Genomic DNA, 23,489 nt, shown 5'->3' with positions numbered 1-23,489 from the left:
ATGCCAGATAGCAGAGACCTTCATGGTGGCCAAGACTGAGCTCTCTCCGATGGTGATGGGAGCTGCTGAAGGATTTATGGGCAGGGGGTGGGACTGAGGGTGGGCTGTGGTCAGATTAGTATTTCAGAGGATGACACTGATACTTCCTGGGCTGGCTGAGTTGGAGGACAATTTGAAGGCAGAGAAGCCAGGTGGGAGTGGCCTTTATCCTTCAACACTGTGAGATGTGATGGTGGCCTGACCTCAGACAGGAGGGGGCAGATTCTTAAAACAGTTAATCGCCCAAATCACAGGGGCAGCTGGGGCCTTGGTGTTTCTGGTCATTGCCTGTGGAACAGGACCCCTCATGAGGACTGAAAGCTGACGCTCTTCCTCCCCCTGCAGCCTCTCACATGACAGGGTTGAGCAGGGCCAGTGACAGTGGATGGGGCTCTGGCTCAGGGCGTGAAGATCATAATTTTGATCTACAAATGCCCCTGGTTCCCTTTTGGACAATTCAGGGGAGGTATGAGACCAAGAGAGATATAAAAGATTCTCCTTCCAATTTGGCTCAAGTCAGAATAAATTCAGGTCAAAAAATGAAAGCAGTTGGATCAGTCTTGTTTCCTAAGCACAGGGAGCAGTTCATATCTGTTAGAGACATTTTATTTAGAGGCAAGAAATGGTTAATAAGATGAGACCCTTGGATCTAGGAGCGTTTGCTCTTTGTTTTCTTCCTCAGAGTGACAAATTTTTTGCTGTTGGTGAAGGCCCTTGAAGACTGTAGTTTAAATTCAACTGGAAAGTGGTCGCTGACATCCAGGGCCTATAAGGAGAAAGGGGAGGTAGACATGGAAATTAGGAGATGCCTGAGAGATACTTTCATTTTAGCGATGAGCAAATTCAGGACCAGGAAGGGGAGATGAAATGCCCAAAGTCACCCCACAGAACACACACTGGTAAGCGTCATTCCAAGACCAGCTCGATCATAAGTTTTGCAGGGGACTCAAATCACAGAATCATAGGCATGGAGAGTCAAGGTCTAGTGCCCAATGTTGTGTCTTCAGTGGTGCCCTCAAAGGGTGACATCAGCCCATCTTTTTTTTTTTTGAGACAGGATCTCACTCTGTTGCCCAGCATGGAGTACAGTGGTACGATCTTGGCTCACTGCAGCCTCCGCTTCCTGGACTCAAGTGATCCTCCCACCTCAGCCTCCCAAGTAGCTGGGACCACAGGCATGTACCACCATGCCCAGCTAATTTTTTTGAATTTTTCATAGAGATGGGGTCTCATCATGTTGCCCAAGCTAACTCATCTTTCCAGGACAATGGCATAGAAAGACAAGATGGCAACCTTACCTCCTCTTCAGTCAGCTTGTAAGCTTTCTGGAAGTCAAAAACACTGTTTGACTTGGGAACAACAGAACTGACGATTTCCTGTCCTCTAAGCACAATCCTGGAACAAGGGGAGGGAAAACAGTTGTGTTAATCCAACCTGTGATTGCTGAGATCAAACCAAGGTCTGTGTTTGCTGTCTGGAATTAACTGAGTAGCCTGGCCCTTTCATGTGACGCTCAAAGTCCAGACCTGGTTTTAGCCTGTGACCCTAAAGGACAGTGCCTACAACTGTGAAATAGGAGCAGTCCCTGCCACGGTTCTGTGGATACCAGGACACTGTCTCCCAGTGTGGGCAATGTCCTGGTGGAGCAGGAGAAGATTTTATATGACGCATGCACACTATCCCACACAACAGTGACTTGTGTACTGAGAACGCTGTTCCTTTTTCAATTATTTTTCACTTTCCCTGATTTGATTATGGAGAAATTCTCAGGGAGGTGCTGGTTTGTCTTTAATACCTCCCTCAGTCCCGTGTTGACAGAGAGTAGGCTGCCATCTCCGAGCATTCTGCAGGCAAGAGAATTAAGGCAGAATTTAACAATGCATGATTTTCACTGGACTTAATTTTTACGTTACCTTCAATTTATGGCAAATGCTGCTGCTTTCTTACTCATGCTAGTATCATGAAATTTCTTTTAAAAATTTATTTCAGCAAGAAATTAAGGGATTTAATGAAAAATATCAAGAAAAATCACAGCATATGTGCTTTGCAGTAATGACAAAAAGTAAGAATGAGGTAGTCAAATGAGTTTTGGAAACAAACTAACATATCCCAAGTTGGGTGATGCAGTTGTGGTCTACGTGGTCCTGAGTGACTTCCTGAGGAATGGCAAGGTGAGTCAAACTGCCATTTCATAAGTGCCCGCTGTGCCTTCCCCATTCTAATCAACAGTTTTGGTATCTGCATTTGCTAACATCACCACCATAACTAACTTTTTTTTTTTTTTTTTTTTTTTTTTTTGAGACACAGTCTCATTCTGTCGCCCAGGTTGGAGTGCAGTGGCGCCATCTCAGCTCACTGCAACCTCCACCTTCCGAGTTCAAGCGATTCTCCTGCCTCAGCCTCCAAAGTAGCTGGGATTATAGGTGTGTGCCACCACGCCTGGCTAATTTTTGTATTTTTAGTAGAGACGGGGTTTCACTGTGTTGGCCAGGCTGGTCTTGAACTCCTGACCTTAGGTGATCCACCCACCTCAACCTCCCAAAGTGCTGGGATTACAGGCGTGAGCCACCGCGCCCGGCCCAGGCTACAGCTTTTAATTCAACCCAAATGTAAATTCTTCACATCAAGTTAGAGATTTGTGAAAGCTTTCTTTAAGACTCAGAAAGCAAAGAATGACATGTTTAAGGCTCTTCCATTTCTGACTTCTTCTAGGGATGTGCAGGACAAGGCCAGTGTTCATGTGAAGTTTTATCAGGCTGGTCCAGGGCACCAGCCAGATCCTGGGCATCTTTGCATGTTCCCCCAGCCCTCAGCACATGAGAGGTGTTCAACAAATATGTGAACATGGAACAAAGACTGGAATTGAGACCATCTTGTCTAATTCCATTTTTAAAATATAATTTTTATGGCTTTTTATTTTATTGTATTGAGAAAGGTCTCACTATGTTGTCCAGGCTGGAGTGCCGTGGCTATTCACAGGTGTGTGATCATGTTGCTCTAAAGCCTTGAACTCCTGGGCTCAAGTGATCCTCCTGCCTCAGCCTCCCAAGTAGCTGGGATTACAGCATACGCCACCACAACTGGCCTATGACATTTTAAAAGCCACGAGAGGCCGGGCATGGTGGCTCACACCTGTAATCCAAGCACTTTGGGAGGCCAAGGCAGGCGGATCACCTGAGGTCACGAGTTCAAGACCAGCCTGGCCAACATGGCGAAACCCCATCTCTACTAAAAGTACCAAAAAAAAAAAAAAAAAAAAAAGCGGTGCATGGTGGTGTATGCCTGTAATCCCAGCTACTTGGGAGGCTGAGGCAGGAAAATCGCTTGAACCCGGGAGGTGGAGGTTGCAGTGAGCTGAGATCACGCCACTGCACTTCAGCCTGGGCAACAGAGCGGGACTCTGTCTCAAAAAAAAGAAAAAATAAAAAGGCACAAGAGTTATACATGTTGTTATGAGAAACAAAATTCAGAGCATCAAAAAAAGAAATGAATCTTTAAAATGTCACATGTAATCCCACCGTCCTTTGGGATACATGTGTATAAAATCAGGATCCTTTTAGTAAACATCTTTTTCTAACCTCCTCTACCCCCCACCTGACCTACTGTGGCCATGTTGCCTTTTGATTCTTTTGTATCATTTTCAATCACTTCCCACTCATTTGCCAGGGGAGAAGAATGGTGCTGGAGAAGGGACTTGACCTACCCACGGGCACACAACTGCCATGTGTGAGTAAGTGAGTGGCCATCGTCCCGGCTTTGCTGGAAGTCCTTCAAAATAGGGGGAGGGGACGGTCTGGGCACTTAGTCCCCTGTAACTCCCCGCCTTGGGTTTTCACTTTGCAGAGTGATAACTTCTGCAAAGGAAACACCAGCCTCAAAACCTCCAAGAGGAACAGGCCGGGCGCGGTGACTCACGCCTGTAATCCCAGCACTTTGGGAGGCCGAGGCAGGCAGATCACAAGGTCAGGAGATCGAGACCATCCTGGCTAACACGTCTGTCTCTACTAAAAATACAAAAAAAAAAAAATGAGCCAGGTGTGGTGGCGGGCGCCCGTAGTCCCAGCTACTCGGGAGGCTGAGGCAGGAGAATGGCGTGAATCCGGGAGGCGGGGGTTGCAGTGAGCCGAGATTGCGCCACTGCACTCCAGCCTGGGCAACAGAGCAAGATTCCGTCTTAAAAAAAAAAAAAAAAAAAAAAGCTCCGAGAGGAAGTGAAAACGAGTGGCCTGGTGGCTCTCATGCAGATGGCCATCTCACACTTCCTCGTGGCAGGCTGAGCTCTGGGAACTGTGGCCACCACCTGGAAACAGGCTCCTAGGGGTTTCCCCACCTGTGGTCTCTGTGATGGAAGATCACTAACATTGACATGCCTCAGGCACTCCCCCCTCTGTCCCCATTGAAGGAGCAAAGATGAAAGCTGTTTGAAAATCCCTGAAGGGACTTTAAAAAGCACAAGGGAATGCTAGGGCTTAAATGTATGCATTTGCATTTAGGAATATGTAGCTAAAGCTTTAAAAGTATAAATACTGTTGCACTAATTGGTCTCATTTTTAGGGTTGCTTCCTGAGGAAATCATAAATACTTGCACAAAATGCACAGAGGATATTGATTTTAGCAGTATTTATAACAGCAAAACCTTTGTAATAACCTAATGCCTAATGATGGGGATTAGGCAAATCAATTGCGGTAAGTCTTTGTGATGGAACAATGAACAGCCCATGAATGTAATGACCACTTGCCGTATGCCAGGCTTTGTGCTAGCAGCCTGACATGTTATTTCATTTACTCCACGTCGGATCTTCATGAGTGAGGCACTACGATAATTTCCATTTTACAGGGGAGGAAATGAAAGACACAGAGAGCTTGTCTCTTGGTCACAGACATATGAAGTGGTAATGTCAGGATTTAAATCCAGGCCTATCTGATACCGAAGCCAGTGCTTACCTCTGCTAAGCTGCAGTGCCCAGGGCTACTGCATAGGGTCCTGTGGTTCATACACTGCATGTGGTACTCAGTAGAGGGGCCTAACATTTAATTGACTCAGCTCTCCAAGCAGTGTGCTTTTTTTATTTTTATTTTTATTTTTTATTTTTGAGACAAAGTCTCAGTCTGTTACCCAGGCTGGAGTGCAGTGGTGCGATCCTGGCTCACTGCAGCCTCCATCTTCTGGGCTCAAGCGATCCTCCCACCTCAGCCTCCTGAGTAGCTGGGATTATAGGTGTGTGCCACCATGCCTGGCTAATTTTTGTATTTTTTGTAGAGACGGGGTTTCGTCATGTTGCCCAGGCTGGTCTCAAACTCCTGTGCTCAAGCGATCCACCCACTGAGGCCTCCCAAAGTGCTAGGGCTACCGGCGTGAGCCACAATGCCCAGCCACCTTGCGTCTTTCCTAGTGCACACCAAACCCTGTGGTGAGCCAGCAGCACCCTGCAGGGCCTCCTACCTGTCATATGCACAGTTGGTGCTCTTCTTCACCGTGGTGTCCTCTTGGTCCCCGATCAGCCAAACAAACCTGGGGTCGGTCCTCAAGCGGATGTTCTTCCAGGCCTTCTTGGGGACGTAGCTGCAGCCGGCATTGAAGTCACCCATGAAAATGAAATTCTAAAAGACAAGATTTGGAACTGTCACCTGGTGGGTGGTGCTGCAGAATGCTTTCACACTGGACTCTAGCAAAGACTCTGCCTCCCAGGCCCAGTAAACAACAGGGTCTGTTATGGGCTGAATCATGTCTACCCCCTGCTCCCGCCCCGGCCAAATTCCTATGTTGAAGTCCTAACCCCCAGCACCTTAGAATGCGACTGTATTTGGAGATAGAACCTTTCAAGAGGGAATTAAGGTAAAATGAGGTCATATGGATGGGCTCTAATCCAATATGACTGGCGTTCTTGTAAAAAGGGGAAATTAGGACACAGAAAAATGGAGCAAAGACCATGTAAAGACACTGGAAGAAGACAGTCATCTACAAACCAAGGAGAGAGGCCCCCAAAAGAAACCAGCCCTGCTGGCACACCTTGATCTGGGACTTCCAGCCTCCAGAACGGTGACGAACTCACTTTCTATTGTTTAAACTACCCAGTCGTCAGTATGGTACTTTGTTACGGCAGCTCTAGCAAATGAATACAAGGTCTTTAAAAATTTCTTTTTGTTGTTTACAATTGAGTCACAGTTTTGATGAGTCGATGACAGGCGAGTGCATACCAGGGAGGGTGTTGTTAACAGGAAGGAGAATGTTTGCTGTTCTAGTCACCACATTTCCATAATTCAGCATGCACAGTCAGGTGTGGATAAAAAAAATTTCAGTGAATCTATTCCCTCACATCTTTTGTCCCTGGCTCAAACTACTGTAGGGTGTAAACGTACGAATGAATCAACGCCTTTTGTTTTCAAGCAGGAAAAGTGAATTTGGGTGGTGTATTGACAACCCTGGCATCACTCTTTCTCTCCTCTTGTTTTGAAGTTGGAAACTTATTTCTGTGAAAATTCAGTCCCTTGAGGAGGTGGGAGGCATCTTCAGGGGAGGGGACCATCGAGTGAGCTGTCCACCCCCACCCAAGGCCACCAACAGAAACTTCCTATCTTGGAAATATTTTTCCCTGCAAGGCTCTTGGAACAGAATTTTCAGCATTCCACAATCCAGAGGAAGTGCCAGATTTCCTTGTTTGTGCTATTGTTTGGTGGGGCATTGCTGACTTTAGAGTTTTCTTCAAGAACATTTTATTTTGACCTTGGTGATCACAATTTTCCCCGTGATTGACGGGTTCAGTTGAGGACAGAGTGTCATCCTTAAGCTCAGTGATCACCAGCTTCTGCTAATATAGACATGATTTGCTGAACATTCACTATGTGCCAGGCCTAGCACTAGGTGTTTTTAAATTTACACCTCGCAGCAATAAACAATAGAAGGTACAAGGGCCCACTAACCTCTATAGAAACAGGATTGAGAGATTAAGTGACATGCTCTAGGCCACAGGACTGGGAGGTTCAAGTGGTGAAGTCAAGAATCACATCCCAGCCAGGCACTGTGGCTCACGCCTGTAATCCCAGCATTTTGGGAGGCCGAGGCAGGTGGATCACCTGAGGTCAGGCGTTTGAGACCAGTCTGGCCAACATGGTGAAACCCCGTTTCTACTAAAAATATAAAAATTAGCCAGGCATGGTGGCACATGCCTGTAATCCCAGCTACTCGGGAGGCAGGAGAATCGCTTGAACCCGGGAGGTGGAGGTTGCAGTGAGCCGAGATTGCACCATTGCACTCCAGCGTGGGGACAAGAGCGAGACTTCATCTCAAGGAAAAAAAAAAAAAAAGAATCACATCCCAGTCTGCTTCACTGAAGCAGTTTCCGCTCTTGTTCACTTTTAGGCCACTGATGCCTCCCCACAGCCCAACACTCAATAGATGCTCAATACATTCTTGTTTAATAAGTGAATGATTTCATAATTTTTGGAAAGAATGAATCTTTGTTTTGACCTATTTATTAATAAGCAATGAAATACACCCCTGGTCTTTTCCATGCCCCAGCTCTGATGGACTATGTTCACACTTTGTTTCATTCATTTTGCATTTGAGCAGCGGAACTCAAGAGGAGGAAGGGGATCACAGGAGTCACATTCCGAAACAAGAAAAGAGAAATACATAAGAAGAACCCTTGGGTGCACTTCCATATTTGCCAAGAGCTTTCACAGACCCTCACAGCCACAAGTGGTCTCTTCCAAAAGTGGAAAGAACTGAGCCTATAGGGATGGCAAATGTGTGCCCCCTTCTGTGAAAACAGCACCCCAAGTTCCTTTGGGAGACCACCCATCCCTCCTCCACCTCAAACTATGAGTTTGGGGTGGAGCTGGGGTGGACACAGATTTAGCCAATCAGAGTATCTCAACACCCTGATCACAATGATTGGTTCAGGGATGGACACCTGACCCAGTCAGAGCCAATGAGACTCAGTCCCGCAGTATTTGTTGCCTTGTGGGAAGGAAAATTCATCAGTTGGTCTGGAGGCTGCTGGTGGCCGTCTTGCCATCCCATGGGTGGAGCCAACCTGAGAATGGAGCCACACAGAGGAAAGGGCAACCAGGAGATGGAAAGGAAGAGACAAATCAAGCTCTGATTACCTTGTCTGAGCCCTGGATCCAGCTATGCCTGAACTACTCCTGGACATTTCAGTTACACAAACCAATCAATTGCTCCTTTTTTTCATGAGCCATGTTGAGATTCTGTCCCTTGCAACTGAAACAATCCTGACTGCTCTATGCCTCACACTTCTCAGTTGCAAAGTGGGAATGAGAAAGGTACTGTAGCTACCTCAAGGGATTATTGGGAGGATTAAATAAACTTGTCCATGTCATGTCTCAGCACAGTGCCTGGCACTAGCTATTCACTCAGTAAATGTTGGCATCTGTTATTAATGGGAAAGTGTGGCAATTCCCAAGGCCCACATGCAAGGTACTCAGGCAGATTTAGCAAGAGGGATACTTAGGGCTGAAGAAAGGCCTTAAAGAATGCTGTAAGTGGTGGTAGCCTGCACATGCCCTTCCCGCTCCCCCTCCCTGGACAGGTACTCATCCCACTCAGGGACCAGAGCCTGCCCCTGCTAGATGGGAATTCGGCTGACACAGCAGTCATCACCTCCGCCTTCCAGCGGTGTTTCACGTCCATGTAGACCTCAACCAACTCATCGATCTCTCTAACGGATGTCTCTGGGGTGGTGTGCAGGGGGATAATCACGAAGTCTTTGACAGCTGAGAAACAGGAAAGAGGCGGGGGTCACACACTTCCCCTGTCAAGGTCTCACAAACGCTGCTGGAGGGAAACAGGCTCTCCCCTCCAGAAGGCACAGGCTGCGTTGTCTGGGTCCCCAGTTCCCAGAGGGTCCAGCCACTGGCCGAGATTTTAATGATCTTGGGGTCATTAGGCTGCCTGTTTTTAGTACACGAAAGACTCATTTCTCCCAGTTGCCCTTCATGGCTAAGAGAAAGCTGGTAGACTATTGTAGAAAGTAAAAAAGTTTCCTCTTCAAAGTTTCCCTTCTTGTTAAAGAATAAATCATAAGTGTTAGAAATAATAGTTTCCTTTAAAGACAAACTTCCTTCAAGCTTCCTTGCTTTGTGCTAATAACTCTTTGTTAAGCTCTATCCTATGTAGCTGTTAGACATGCTCACAGGCACGTAGTACATTCTATGTCCTTCTACCTTAACTAAGATATTTGTGCTGGACATTCCAGCTCGCAGGCACATTCCAGCTCACAGCCTTTGCCTGTTCCCTATTTGGCATAAGCAACTTCCTCTTTTCCTTTGTTGTCCCCTGCCTTTACCTATTTAAGAAAGGTTTAAATTATTAGCCAGTCGGGTTAGCTTAGATTGTGTGGTCTGGCTCCAGCCAATAGAGACAGGACACAGTAGCAGGGACAAGCTGAGTAAAGGATAAAAATTGCTTCCCTCCTTTATTCAGTTGTGCTCTCACCATTGTTCCATCTGCAAGGAGCACCCTTTCTGCAGAAAGTAAAATTGGCTTGCTGAGAAAACTTTTTATCTGAATGTTGATTTTTCCTTGCGGTACCAGGGAACAAGCATTCTGTTTCTAAATAAATATTTTACTTATAACAACTGTGTTCCATGCTGGCATTGTGAGTGCTTTTATTTTCCCATTTTTGTGTGTGTGGCAAATCTGTATTTTCTTTTGTTTCTGATGTATTTTATCCCTCTTCTTTCTTTTTTTAATTGACAGGAAAAATTGCATATATTTATGGTTGTATTTTCTGCTTTTTTTTTTAAAGGTTTCTTTTTTTTTTGAGACGGAGTTTCGCTCTTGTTGGCCAGGCTGGAGAGCAATGGCACAATCTCAGCTCACTGCAACCTCTGCCTCCCGGGTTCAAGCGATTCTTCTGCCTCAGCCTCCCAAGTAAGAGGGATTACAGGCATGCACCGTCATGCCTGGCTAACTTTGTTTTTTTTTTTTTTTTTTTTTTTTAGTAGAGACAGGATTTCTCCATGTTGGTCAGGCTGGTCTCAAACTCCCAACCTCAGGTGATCCACCCATCTCAGCCTCCCAAAGTGCTGGGATTACAGGTGTGAGCCACCACGCCCAGCTGGGAGTTACAAAAAGAGTATAAACTGACCCATCTCAGCCTCCCGAAGTGCTGGGATTACAGGCATGAGCCACCGAGCCCAGCTGTACATTTTCTAATTAAAAAAAATTGGCCAGGCGTGTTGGCTTACTCCTGTAATCCCAACACTTTGGGAGGCTGAGGCTGGTGGATCACCTGAGGTCGGGAGTTCCAGATCAGCCTGACCATCATGGGGAAAACCTCTCTCTACTAAAAATACAAAATTAGCTGGGGGTGGTGGCACGTGCCTGTAATCCCAGCACTTTGGGAGGCTGAGACGGGTGGATCACCTGAGGTTGGGAGTTTGAGACCCCCTTGAGACCTCAAGGAGAATCGCTTGAACCTGGGAGGCAGACGTTGTGGTGAGCCAAGATCATGCCACTGCACTCCAGCCTGGGCAACAAGAGCGAAACTCTGTCTGAAAAAAAAAAAAAAAAAAAAAAATTGAGGCTTGTCAGTTTATACTCCTTTTGTAATTAAGAACAAAAGTTCCAAAAAGCTATTTAAAAATTAGCATGGTCTTCACAGAAGACTTTTGTGAAGTGTCTGAAAACCTTCCCCCACCGTTGGAGGACTGAGAGAGCCTGAGTGTGGCAATGTGCGCGAGCCTCAGAAGCTGTGCCTGGCCCACCTGCTAACAGCAGCTGTCGCCTTCTGAGCACCTCCCCCTGGGACTTCCCTCATTCTCAGCCTGGATTCCCACTCTTACCTCAACAGACATGGGCTGTGGGGCGGTCACTGCTCAAGTCACACAGAGAGGAGCCAGAACTCAGCCCAGCAGGCTGCATCCAGGGCCCCACGTGTCCTCATCGCCAGCTCTCCTCCTCAGGCCTCCATTGCACTCCCCCATCCTCTTTTTGGTCCCCCTAAATATTCCAGCATTCTTCCCACTTCTGAGCTTTTGTGCTCACTGTGCCCTCCATGTGGAATGCCCTTTCTCCAGCCCTCTGTATGGCTGACTTCTTCAGGTCACAGCCCAATGTCACCTCCTCTGTCTTGTCCAGTGCCCTCAACAGAGCCTGGTACATAGTAGGTACTGAAAAAATAGTTGACTCTTGACTCCATCGAGCATTGCATAGTGGTTAACATGCAATGTTAACCACTGGCTGGGCACAGTGGCTTACCCCTGTAATCCCAGCACTTTGGGAAGCCAAGGCCGGCAGATGGCTTGAGCTCGGGGTTCAAGAACAGCCTAGGCAGCATAGCGAGACCTATCTCTATAAAACATTTTAAAATTAGCTGAGTGTGGTGGTGCATGCCTATAGTCTGAGCTACTTGCGAGGCTGAGGTGCGAAGATTGCTTGAACCCAGGAGGTGGAGGTTGCAGGGACCCAAGATCATGCCACTGCACTCCAGACTGGATGACAGAGCAAGGCCCTGTCTCAAAAACAGAAAAAAAAAAAAAAAGAACACCAGCTCCTGGGGCGGTGGCCTGGGTTACAACCCTGGCCTGTCCATTTCAGTAGCTGGGTGACTCCACGCCTTTTTAAACCTCAGTTTCCTGAAATGTAAAGTGGAGATAATCCTACTCCCTACCTTGTAGTCATTGCAAGGATTACAGGAGGCTGGCACTTAATCAGGGGCTAGTACAAGTACTGTTGTTAGAGTTCAGGGAGCAATCCATTTGGATTTCCTCACCCGCTGCAGCCTGTGGAGGAGTCTGCGATGCAGTGACTGGAGGGAGAGTGAGCCTCTAGGCTAGGGGCTTGCCTAAGCCATTGCTTAGGATTTTTTTTTTTTTTTTTTTTGAGACAAGAGTCTCACTCTATCACCCAAGCTAGAGTGCAATGGTACGATCTCGGCTCACTGCAACCTCTGCCTCCCTGGTTCAAGTGATTCTCCTGCCTCAGCCTCCCAAGTAGCTGGGATTACAGGTGCGCACCACCATGCCCAGCTAATTTTTGTATTTTTAGAGACGGGGTTTCACCATGTTGGCCAGTCTGGTCTCAAACCCCTGACCTCAGGTGATCCACCTGCCTCAGCCTCCCAAAGTGCTGGGATTACAGCCGTGCGCCACCGCACCCAGCCAGGATTTTTAAAAAGGAAGGAAGAGTTGTACTTGACAGGAACCAAGGAATTGCAGAAAACAATTTCCATGAGCCTAAACTCTCCAAAGAGAGCGGACTACCATTGCTTCCAGAAAGTGGGTTCTGGGCTGGGGAAGTCTTGAGTCATGGCATTCTGAGAAGCAAGCCTGGTGCCATCACACTGAACTGCGTCATCTACATTGAGGCATTAGAAGCAATGCACTGTCACATCCAGCCTAATGCCTCCCTAATGGGCTGCATAAACCTGAGCTCATGCTCAAGGCTGCTGCGCATTCATGGGCCGTTTGGGAGGTCCCAGAGAGAGAGGCCTGTGGGTCTTACCAGTGTGGGGAGATTGGAACCAGACCACAAAGGGCTCCCTGGAAAACACATCTTCGTCTCCATCCTGATAGTCATGGTAGTGATAACTCCTCTTCACAGACACCAGCTTTTCCCTAAAAGAAGGAAAAGGAAGTCCTCCCAGCTGAGTCAGCCCTTTTCTTACTACTTTCCTGAAGCAGAGATGTAGGTTCCCATGGCTTTCTTAGACTCCAGAGCAGGCTCAAGCACAGGATCGTTTTCCTGAGAACAAGGCTGAGTCAACTCTTCTCAACAGCCAGGGAGCTATTGAGAATCTGGGAGCTGAAGATCTGAGCCATACTAGTTATCTGTGGCACCCACAAGTTAATGTTCAGACTTAAGAAATTACTAGCAGGAAGAGGAAAAGAATACGAAGTTCAGGAATCAGCTGTGCTGAGAACCTCAGCTTTCCAGCCCTGGGCCAGGACTTGACTATGAGGAGTAAAGAACTGGCCTGGCAACCATGCAGCCAACCAACAAATCAGGTGTTTGGAGACCCCTTGTGTTTTCAGCTTGAAGAGTTAATACTTTGCATAAGCCCCCAGTTTTGACAGCAATTATTTTGATCAACACTGAGAATTGGTTAGAAATCAAAATTTGGTTTTGAAGAAAAGACATGCACTTTGATTCAATTCACGATTTATTAGTGGCCATGTTCCAGGGAGCATAGGTGATACTTACTTGTAGAGAAAAGCATATTGTTCTTTATATGTGTTTCTTCCAAGACGAGAGCTAATCACATAGTTGTACGTTATGCCTCTCCTTGAATTTCTAGAAAACAAAGATTTTACACTGCATCTTGAAGAATAAACATTCCCCTACTGCACATGCTCCTTTCTTTCCAATCTGCCTCCATACGCCCAATGGCATCGTGTGGAAGGGCCACTGTTCATCATAACCTTTGAGTCCAATAAGAAGAGCTACCATTGATTGGCTGGAATATGGCATCTGCCAGGATCTTTACAGCCATTATTTCTTGCCTTATGAGGAGAGTATTATCATTAACCCCTTTCTATGGTTTGCAAGCACAAAGCTGGGATTTGAACCTAGATCCAACTCATCCCAAAACCCGCATGCTTTGGCCTGTACCTGTGGGAGGCCACTGAGACCCTAGAAGACAATCTGGGCCAGAATCAGCCCCTGACCCCACTCATGCCTATGGCTGCAGCTGCAGCTCATGCTTTCTGGTGGAATAAATATCATCAGGCCACCTGTCCGTGTCCACGAACCACTCCTGAGCATTTATGATAAGCAGGAATAGTCTCTCCTCTGAAAGCCTCCAGGCATTTTTTTACAAGCTTTGGGACCATGATTTCAATTCACTGTTGTTTATATCCTGGGTGCTGGGGATACAGCCATGAAGTCCCATTGACCTTGCCCCTCACCTGCACCAGGGAAAGCGGACTCTTTCTATGTGTTTACCAAACCTGCTGATAACTCCACTCTGGGCAGAGCCTAACACAGTTTCACTCTATCTGCTCACAAAAAGATCTAGGGTATGTCTAAAGCTGCAGCATATTCTCAGATTCAGTTGGAAAAAAAGCAGAAGGGGTATTTAGGGGCCAACTTAGACCTTACAGAAATTCCTGGGACTTCAGATGCAGTATTCTAAGGCAGACTCAGCCCCTGGGGCCCCAGGAGTGTGAACAGTAGGTTCTGCTGGACTTCCACTTTGGGGAGACTGGCCCTATTTTGAACATGGCCTGCCAAGTCCTGAGTTAGCAAACTGCTTGTGGTGACTCAGTTGCAAAGTGACTAAGGCCCATTCTGGCTTGTGGGGGATAAAGGGACAAACAGGCTTGGCTCTGCTTGGAGTCCGCAACAGTCTAGATAGGTTGGGGAGTGCCAAGACCACTGGTGGTGAAAAGACTCGCCCCAGACTGACTGTGGAGGAGATGACTGGAGCCCACCTGTCCCCTCAGTCCCCCACAAACTTGTCCCCTCAGTCCCCCATAAACACTCCAAGGGAGGCTGAGATGACAAAGAATAGAGCACTGGCTATGAGATCAGATGTGACGCAAGTTCAAATGTAGGCTGGCCACTTCCTGGCTGGGTGACTCAGGCAGGTCCCCCACTCAGTTCCCTTACTATAAGGGAAGCCCTTAGGCAGATTGACATGGATTCTTGCCTGTCCCTACAGTTGTCCTACACATTCCTTCCCTATGATGGATAAGCCCAGAGGCTGGGGGATGATGGCACCAGGATCTACCATCTCATCTCGCTCCTGCCTAAGACCCAGACGTGGCTTTTGTTCAAAAGTCCCTATTAAGTGTTTCTTGCTGAGATGGCCAGGTGCAGTGGCTCACACCTGTAATCCCAGCACTTTGGGAGGCTGAGAGGGGCAGATCGCTTGAGGTCAGGAGTTTGAGGCCAGCCTGGTCAACACAGCAAAACCCCGACTCCACTAAAAATACAAAAATTAGCTAGGCATAGTGAGCGCATGACTGTAAATCCAGCTACTTGGGAGGCTGCGGCAGGAGAATCACTTGAACCCAGGAGGCAAAGGTTGCAGTGAGCCGAGATCTTGCTGCTGCATACCAGCCTGGGCGACAGAGTCTCAGATTTAAAAAGTACTAAAATAAGAAGCAAGTGCCCGTCATTCCTTCACTAACCCCTTTCACCACAGCTCTCTGATCACAGCCCCCAGAAGTAACCACTATTAATCGTTTGGAGAGCATCCTTCCAGCCTTTCATCTCTATGCACGTGGAAATACAAACACACCCTTATTCACGTAACATGATGATGACTCAAATGGGCTATTTTACCTGCAATTCTCAACTTGCTTTTTTTCAATAGATTGTGGTCATTATTCCATGCTGGAATATTTAGCTCTAACTTATTCTGTAGCAAGCGTGATTTTTTTTTTTTTTTTTTTTTTTTTTTTTTTTTTTTGAGAGATAGGGTCTTGCTCTGTGGCCCAGGCTGGAGTGCAGTGGTGTGATCATGGCTCACCATAGCCTAAACCTCATGGGCTCAAGCAATCCTCCCACCTCAGCCTCCCAGGTAGGTGAAACTACAGGCATGTGCCACCACGCCTGGCCACCAGCATGACTTTTAACAGCTGCATAATATTCCTGTGTGTGAGCATATTGTAATATTATTTATCTTTTTTCTACGATTGGTTTTTAATCTTTTCTCTTTTTTCCAACATTTTCTTCATAACTGTACTTTTTAGCTCAGCCTCATCTGCTTTTTTCATTTCTTTCTGTGTCCAGACCCCTCATCTATTTCCTCTATTCTGTTTTATCATAGTAAAATCAACTGGTTGAAAGTTCTCAGGACCGTGGCTAAGGGAGCTGGACTCCTGGGCAACACTGGCTGTGTGAACTGGTGGTCAAGTGCAGGATCTCACATTACTTTCAGTTCCCAGGGGCTTTCAGATGCCCTTGCACTTGACCTTGAGCCCTAGAGGGCCCACCCTTCCGCACGTTACCTGTTCAGCTTCTCCATCAGTATGGGGCAGATCCTGTTGTTGCTGTCCTTGATTTCCATCACGAGTATGATGTCACAGCGTTTGATGATCTGCAAGAAAGAGAATTCCCAGGGGTTTGAGGTCATTTACCACAGATAAAACCTTTTATTGGACACTTACTGTTTTTAAGTATTGCACTGGGTGCTTATTAAAATAATTTCTTCTCTGAACTAAATGAAGGACTCCCTGAGGTAGGTAGGTGCTTTTGTTATGTACATTTTAAAGAGGAGCATGAGACTCGGAGAAAGTTGAGTAAATTACACTCCCGATCACCCTACTAGAAAGTGGCAAAGGCAGAATTTGAACCTATGCAATTCAAGCCCAGAGTCCCTTGCTCATGACCTCCCCACAATATCCTGCCTCTTGGCTTTGCTTGAATAATTACAATAATAATAATAAATATTTATTAAGCCCTTAGTAAGCAAAGATAACAGACTGGATTAGAAATAAAGAGGTATAATTATAATGATAATAATTATAAAAGCTGACATTTACTGCAAACCTACTCCGAGCCTTACAACAACCCTATGGGGTAACTATGCTTATTAGCCCATTAAACATAGGCAGAAACCAAGCTCAGAGTGGTTGAGTGACTAGCTTAAAGTCATACAGCCAGGATAGGTGGTAGGGCCAGGATTTGAACTCAGATCTGTGTGACTGCAAAGCCCACCATGTTGAACTGTTAAAATATAGTCCCGGCCGGGCATGGTGGCTCACGCCTGTAATCCCAGCACTTTGGGAGGACGAGGTGGGCAGATTGCCTGAGGTCAGGAGTTCAAGACCAGCCTGGCCAACATGGTGAAACCCTGTCTCTATTAAAAATACAAAAATTAGCCGGGTGTGGTGGCAGGTGCCTGTAATCCCAGCTACTCAGGAGGCTAAGGCAGGAGAATCGCTGGAATCTGGGAGGCGGAGGTTGTAGTGAGCCGAGATTGCGCCACTGCACTCCAGCGTGGCAAGAGAACAAGACTCCGTCTTAAAAACAACAACAACAACAACAACAAAAAACCAGTCACTGCTCTGGAAGACTCATAGTCCAGCAAGAGAGACAAATGGAAACAGCTAGCTATGATATGAGGCCAAAACCAAAACAAAACAAAAACCTGCACTAAATAAGTCACAAGCTGTGGAAGTGTTGAGGAGTAATTAATTGCTTCTATTCGGAGGATTTGGAAGGGCTCTACGGTGGAGGTGACATTTGAATGGGCCCTGAAAGATGAGAAGGCACTCAGAGAGAAAAGAATATAGGAGAGGCTCCTTCAAGGTAAGCAACAGCCTGGAGGCCAGGGTGCAGAACAAGCCCACAGCCCTTTCTGTGACCAAGCCCACAGGGGCCTTTCCGTGTATTGGTTCCTGGTGGGCTCAATGCCACAGGATTTGTTGGTCAAGGACAAGGCGTCCCCAAGGTTAATATCTTTTTTTTGAGACAGAGTCTTGTTCTGTCACCCAGGCTGGAGTGCAGCTGTATGATCATGACTTACTATAGCCTCGATCTCCTGGCCTCAAGTGATCCTTCCACCTCAGCCTCCCAAAGTGCTGGGAGTACAGGCATAAGCCACCGCACCTGGCCCCCAAGGTTAATTATGTCCTCTTACACAGCCACCAAAGACATGGAGTAGGAGGGTTACACCGGTGGTCCTGTCTTCCCAGAGCACACATTCCAGTTCCATCTTCAGAAGGACTCAGTGAGAGACACCAGCACTCACCTGTCCGGGTGCCTCCATGACTGGGGGTTCAGCCTTTAGGAGGCTGCCCCAGGTGGGAGGTCCACCCGTTTAGTGACTGATGAGGAGAACAATGTCCTAAGGCTGGAGCCTTCCATGGACAGCTTGAACTCCATGGCATCAGCCATGCAGGGCTCTCCTGGGAGCTGGAAGCCGCTGGCCAAGCCAGTCTGCTGATTTAGTCACTGTGACTGCCACACCTTTCTGGAAGGCATTTTCAAATATGTACACCCTTTGACCCAGTTTTTCCACTCTGAAGAATGTCTTCCTGCAGGGCGCTGTGGCTGAAGCCTGTAATCCCAACAATTTGGGAGGCCGAGGCAGGCAGATCACATGAGGCCAGGAGCTTGAGACCAGCCTGGCCAATATGGTGAAACCCTGTCTCTACTAAAAATACAAAAATTAGCCAGGCGTGGTGGTGCATGCTTGTAATTCTAGCTACTCAGGAGGCTGAGGCGGGAGAATCACTTGAACCTGGGGGACAGAGGTTGCAGTGAGCTGAGATCACACCACTGCACTCCAGCCTGGATGTTAGAGCGAGATTCCAACTCAAAAAAAAAAAAAAAAAAAAAAAGTCTCTCATTGTAAGGAAATATCCACAATTTCTCTGCACCTCAGGGTCCTCATCTATAAATTGGGATGATAATATCAATCCCTCATGGGGTTGCTAGAGTATTAAGTGGATACTTAGAGTAGTGCCAGCTATATAGGAGACATGAAACAAATTATTATTACCTGTACAGATCAAAGAGAAAGATGTATTGCAACAAAAAATTGGAAACAACCTAGGTTTTGCCAAACAGAAAATCATTCAATGAATTATGTTGCAAACACAGGATAATGCATTATATAGCATTAAAGCTAAGTTTTAAAAGAATATGAACATCATGGGAAATATTTAGAATATAAAGCAGAATACAAAACTGATGACACAGGATGGTGTCCGTGCTGCGAAACCCATGCAGACTTACATATGGCCTGTAAGAAAATTACCCAAATGCCAACAACTATTACCTTCAAGTGACAGGGTAATGAATGATTTATTTTCTTCCTTAGAGGTTTCTGTATTTTAAAAATCATCTCTAATGACTATTTTCATTTTAAAAATCATTGTTTAATTTATAAAAAATATGATTAAAAAGCTAGACCTTTATAATTAAAATCAAATTTTTATTTAAAAAAGAAAACTCCTTGACGGAAGGAACTGTGGGAGGTAATGGCCAAAATTTATCAGAATATGACAGGTGCATTTCTAACTAACTTATTTAATATAAGTTAAATGAGTTGTCTTATATAACATGCTTAATACAGTGCCTGGCACATAGGGAGGGCTTCGTAAGAGTTACCTCTTATCATTGACTCATCAATTTTTTTTGAGACAGAGTCTCACTCTTGTTACCCAGGCTGGAGCACAGTGGCGCAATCTCGGCTCACTGGGTTCAACCTCCACCTCCTGGGTTCAAGTGATTCTCCTGCCTCAGCCTCCTGAGTAGCTGGGATTACAGGTGCCTGCCATTATGCCCAGTTTTTGTATTTTAGTAGAGATGGGGTTTCACCGTGTTGGTCAGGCTGGTCTCAAACTCCTGACCTCAGGTGATCCGCCCGCCTCGGCCTCCCAAAGTGCTTGGATTACAGCTGTGAGCCACCACGCCCAGCAACTCATCAGTTTTCATGATAACTCTTTGATGCTAGTCCTTAATGCTAGTGTAGTTGGGTACTCTGAGGCTCCAGGAGGTTTAGTAATTTGAACACAGAGTGAATACAGGACAACAGGTTATCTACACTACAGAGCACCTTCTTGACCACTAAATTTATTTATTTATTTTTGAGATGGAGTCTTGCTCTGCGGCCAGGCTGGAGTGCAGCGGTGCAGTCTCGGCTCACTGCAACCTCCACCTCCTGGGTTCAAGCAATTCTCCTGCCTCAGCCTCCTGAGTAGCTGGGAATACAGGCACCCGCACCACCATGCCCAGCAAATTAGCTTTACTAAAAATTAGTATTTTTAGTAGAGACAGGGTTTTTCCATGCTGGCCAGGCTGGTCTCGAACTCCTGACCTCAGGTGATCCATCCACCTAGGCCCCCTAAAGTGCTGGGATTACAGGCATGAGCCACTGCGCCCGGCCAAATATTCCATTTTCTAATCCCTCTTGACATGTGTTCTCCCTGCTCAAATTTCAGACCAGGAAAAATATACTTGCCCTGGCTCCATCTCCTCAAGAAGAGGCTCCCAGGATGAGAGCCCCAGGGAGGAAACCTTCCAGAGCTGAGACCTGAAACACTGATATCTCCCTGACTAAGGCCAAATTCCTGACTCTGTTCACAAGAGGGGAAGAGGAATTTCTGGGTTGTGCATGCCTAGTGTTGAGAGAATCCAAGCAAGGAGTGTTATAAGTGGGCCTGGGGAGAGGGGAAGAGATGGTCTGGAGGGGTCTTGAAATATCCAGGGCAGGCCAGGTATGGTGGCTCATGCCTGTAAGCCCAGTGCTTTGGCAGGCTGAGGCAGAAGGATCTTGAGCTCAGGACTTTGAGACCAGCCTGGGTAACACAGTGAGACCTCATCTCTACAATTTTTTCTTTTTAATTAGCCAGCATGGTGGTGTGCACCTGTAGTCCCAGCTACTCAGGAGGCTGACATGGGAGAATTGTTTGAGCCTGGGGGGGTCAAGGCTGCAGTGAGCTGTGATTGCACCACTGCACTCCAGTCTAGGCAACAGAGCAAGAACCTGTCCAAAAAAAAAAAAAAAGGAAGGAATAGAGAAAGAGAGGAAGGAAGGGAGGGAGGGAGGGAGGGAGGGAGGGGAGGGGAGGGGAGGGGGGAGAGAGAGAAAGAAAGAAAGAAAAAAGAAAGAAAGAAAAAGAAGAAAGAAAGAAAGAAAGAAAAAAGAAAGAAAGAAAGAAAAAAGAAAGAAAGAAAGAGAAGAAAAGAAAGATCTGGGGCAGAGGGTGGCTTGTGAAACCCTATTTCCTGCCTCTAAATAGGGAGCAGCTCAGCATGGTGGGAAGAGCCTGGGCTCCAGCCCTCCCTCTGCCACTTACTTGCTCCACAACTATTTGGGCAACTCACTTCACCTGAGTTCCATTTGCCTCCTCTGCAAAATGGGCACAATAATCAGAGTGGCTATGAGGCTGAATTAGATACTGCACATTAAGGGCCTGGCACATCGCATGCACTCCTGAAATGACCATTGCCCTCTGCTGTAAGCTCTGTGAAGAGGGAGGCAATGCTTCCCACAGCCACTGCCACATCCTTAGTGCCCTGGTGTGTCTGACACAAGGTCTAGCTTCACTGAGCATTTGCTGGATGAGCAAGCTCTGTTCTTTAAGGACACACTGGAGAACACACAGACAGGGGAGACTCAGCCAGGGAGGGGTCAGCATCTGGAGGGCTGCCCATGGTATGTGGGGGCCAACCCCAAGATGGAGAAGGCAGGCCTCCCTCACTCTCCAGCCTCCCCAGTGCAGGTCAGAATGATGGCAGCATGACGCTGCTGAGTCTCTGAAGCGATAAATCCGGAATGGAAGAGTGGAGAAGGCATCTCAGCTTCTATGGCTGGCTGCAGGGGTGTGTTTGATCCCGGCTCTTCCCCTTACTGGCTATGGAAACCTGGATAAGGGGCCACTCTCAGCCTCTGTTTTCTCAGTTATGAAGTGGGGGCAACATCACCTAAGTCACAGTATTAAATCAGAATATAGAATTCCTGGCCTATAGGAGGTGCTTAGTCAATGGGCGCTAGAGATAATCCTATTCTGAATGCCTGGCATTCTCGGGTGACTGTGAGTGCCCTGTTGGGTGGCTCTTGCAGTGTTTTGGGGATGGCCTCTTGGTAGGATGGGTAGGGTGAGGCAGCCTTGACAAGGACTTCGGACATGCTCTGCAGGACACAGCTGCTCAGGGGAGATGCAGAGTTCAAGCCCCCATGATGGACTCACCAAGGAACAAAAAGATAGCCGGGTTGCATCAGTGAGGAAGGAGATGGGAACTCCGTGGCTACCCAGGCTCCACGGGCCGTGTGTGAAGTGGGGAAAATCATTGCCTTGCATGTCGGGGTTTCCCATTGAACAATCTTGTCATGGTTCCCACAGGCTTGGCATTGCTATCCGGGCTAAACAACACCATCTAGAAGGCCTCGGGTACCTCCCAAAGGGCAGGGCCACCCGGGTCTGAGAGGCTCGTCCAAGTAAGAACAGAGCCTGCCAGTCCTCACTCCAATCCTCCTTCCCAATGAGAGCAACAGCAGTGGCTCTGGCTCATGCAGCCTTGCTGCAGGCTCTGCTGGGTGCCTCAGGCACCCTGAGTTCTCTTCACCAGCCAGTGCTACAGGTGGTATTTGGGCGTGGTTGCCGTTTTACTGAGGGGAGCTGGTGGTTCAGGGAGGTGCAGGGCCTCCCAGCTCACAAGTCTGGTAGGTGGAATCTGCACCCAGGGCTCCTGGCCCCCCTACCACACCATGGTGCTTCAGGTTTCCTAAGGTAATAAGTACCTTTCCAGAGTCCTGGGAAACAGTTAAGTTGCCAGCATCAAAAATAAATTAACCTGTAGGATAAAGGGAGTCAACTGACTCCAGAGAAAGCAAGCAGTGTCCCCAGACATTGGGTATATCACCCAAGGAAAGTGTAAGCGAAGGTGGAAGGAGTGGGGGAGTAGAGGAGAGGGAGAGAGGAAGGAAGGAGGAGAAAAAGGAAGAAAGAGAAAGAGAGGGACGGATGGTGAGGATGGGAGAGAGAAGGAAGAAAGGAAAAAAGTAAGGAAGGGAAAGAAAGAAAGAAAGAGAAAGAAAGAAAAAGAGAAAGGAAGAAGAAAGAAAAGACAGAAAGAAGAAAGAAAGAAAGAAAGAAAGAAAAAGAAAGAAAGAGAAAGAAAGAAAAGAAAGAAAGAAAGAAAAGGAAAGAGAGAAAGGAGCTGGGCTTTGCTGGTGAAAAGGAGTAGCTGTATAAGGTTACTTCATCTTTCTTTGTTCATCACCTCTACATGGGGAGTAATAGTCCCTCTTCATAAAGATTATGAAATGAAACCATGTGCTTATAGTGCCTGATACAGGCATTCAATAAATAGCAATAAAAATCATAATAGCTAACCCTTATCTGGAATGTATAATGAGCCAGGTACTACATTATGAGCTTTCCATTTGCCAACTCCTGTAGTCCCCCCAGCAACCCTGGTGGGAGCCATTGTTATCACCCCTGTTTTAAGATGATGGCAGGAGGTACAGAGAGTTGAAGTGGTTATTGTTCCAAGCCAGCTTCTACATTCCCCCTAAGGGCCAACTTTAAGTTCCTTGAGTCTCTTAAAGTCTGAAGACAGGAGTGAGGGTGTGAGGGGTATCTGGGATCCTCCTCCCAGGAAAGGGGCTCACCTTCACAATGACATCCATGGCATTCTGGTCTTCCTGCTTGCTTTCCCCAAAGGACCTGACGTTGAAGGAGCAGATCCTCAGGGCCAGGGCGCTGTGGATGGAGAGGAGGAGAAGCAGCAGTGGGGCCAGCTCCCGTGACATCCTGGCGCTGCTCTGGCTTCAAGACTCCGTGAGAAGACAGCAGTGCTTGGAGTGCCGGATTCTGGCCACCTCCACAGGCTCCACTGACTTATAAAGCCTGCAGATAACAGGAATTACTGGATTTCTCGTTGCAACTTTCAGTTCTCTGAGGAACTGAAGATCATGGGTTTTAATCCCCAAGGAAATACAGATACATTGGACTAGCCTTTTAGGAGCCCCTATGTTCGTCACCCTGGTGCGGAAATTGGCATGCCTCATTTAGGCGCCATC

At 47.1% G+C, this 23,489-nt stretch overlaps 1 protein-coding gene across 2 annotated transcripts; it reads right to left on the bottom strand.

Annotated features, from left to right (window-relative positions):
• Positions 1 to 629: 629 nt before the first annotated feature.
• On the bottom strand, positions 630 to 23,285 carry DNASE1L3 (deoxyribonuclease 1 like 3). Of its 2 annotated transcripts, XM_002813594.6 has the most exons (8): positions 23,079 to 23,285; positions 15,961 to 16,049; positions 13,208 to 13,297; positions 12,509 to 12,621; positions 8,663 to 8,775; positions 5,483 to 5,640; positions 1,338 to 1,434; positions 630 to 805 (listed from the first exon to the last, which is right to left on the bottom strand). In XM_002813594.6, exons 1-8 carry the CDS (start codon positions 23,217 to 23,219, stop codon positions 689 to 691), a joined length of 918 nt encoding a protein of 305 aa, XP_002813640.3. In that variant the 5' UTR covers positions 23,220 to 23,285; the 3' UTR covers positions 630 to 688. The 2 variants fall into 2 exon arrangements, with proteins under 2 accessions (XP_002813640.3, XP_009237133.3); XM_009238858.4 differs by lacking the exon at positions 13,208 to 13,297.
• Positions 23,286 to 23,489: the final 204 nt, after the last annotated feature.

Source organism: Pongo abelii, chromosome 2 (genome assembly GCF_028885655.2).
Source record: "Pongo abelii isolate AG06213 chromosome 2, NHGRI_mPonAbe1-v2.0_pri, whole genome shotgun sequence".
NCBI classification, from domain to species: Eukaryota; Metazoa; Chordata; class Mammalia; order Primates; family Hominidae; genus Pongo; species Pongo abelii.
The sequence above is the reverse complement of the archived record's forward strand: the minus strand, read 5'-3'. Positions and strand labels throughout refer to the sequence as shown.

Coding starts and splice junctions, on each gene's coding strand:
- DNASE1L3 (XM_002813594.6), bottom strand. CDS start 23,219: ATGTCACGGGAGCTGGCCCCACTGCTGCTTCTCCTCCTCTCCATCCAC. Junction 8,776..12,508: donor GTTCCAATCTCCCCACACTG/GTAAGACCCACA, acceptor CCTGTTTCTCAG/CTGTCAAAGACTTCGTGATT. Junction 1,435..5,482: donor ACCAACTGTGCATATGACAG/GTAGGAGGCCCT, acceptor CCCTTGTTCCAG/GATTGTGCTTAGAGGACAGG.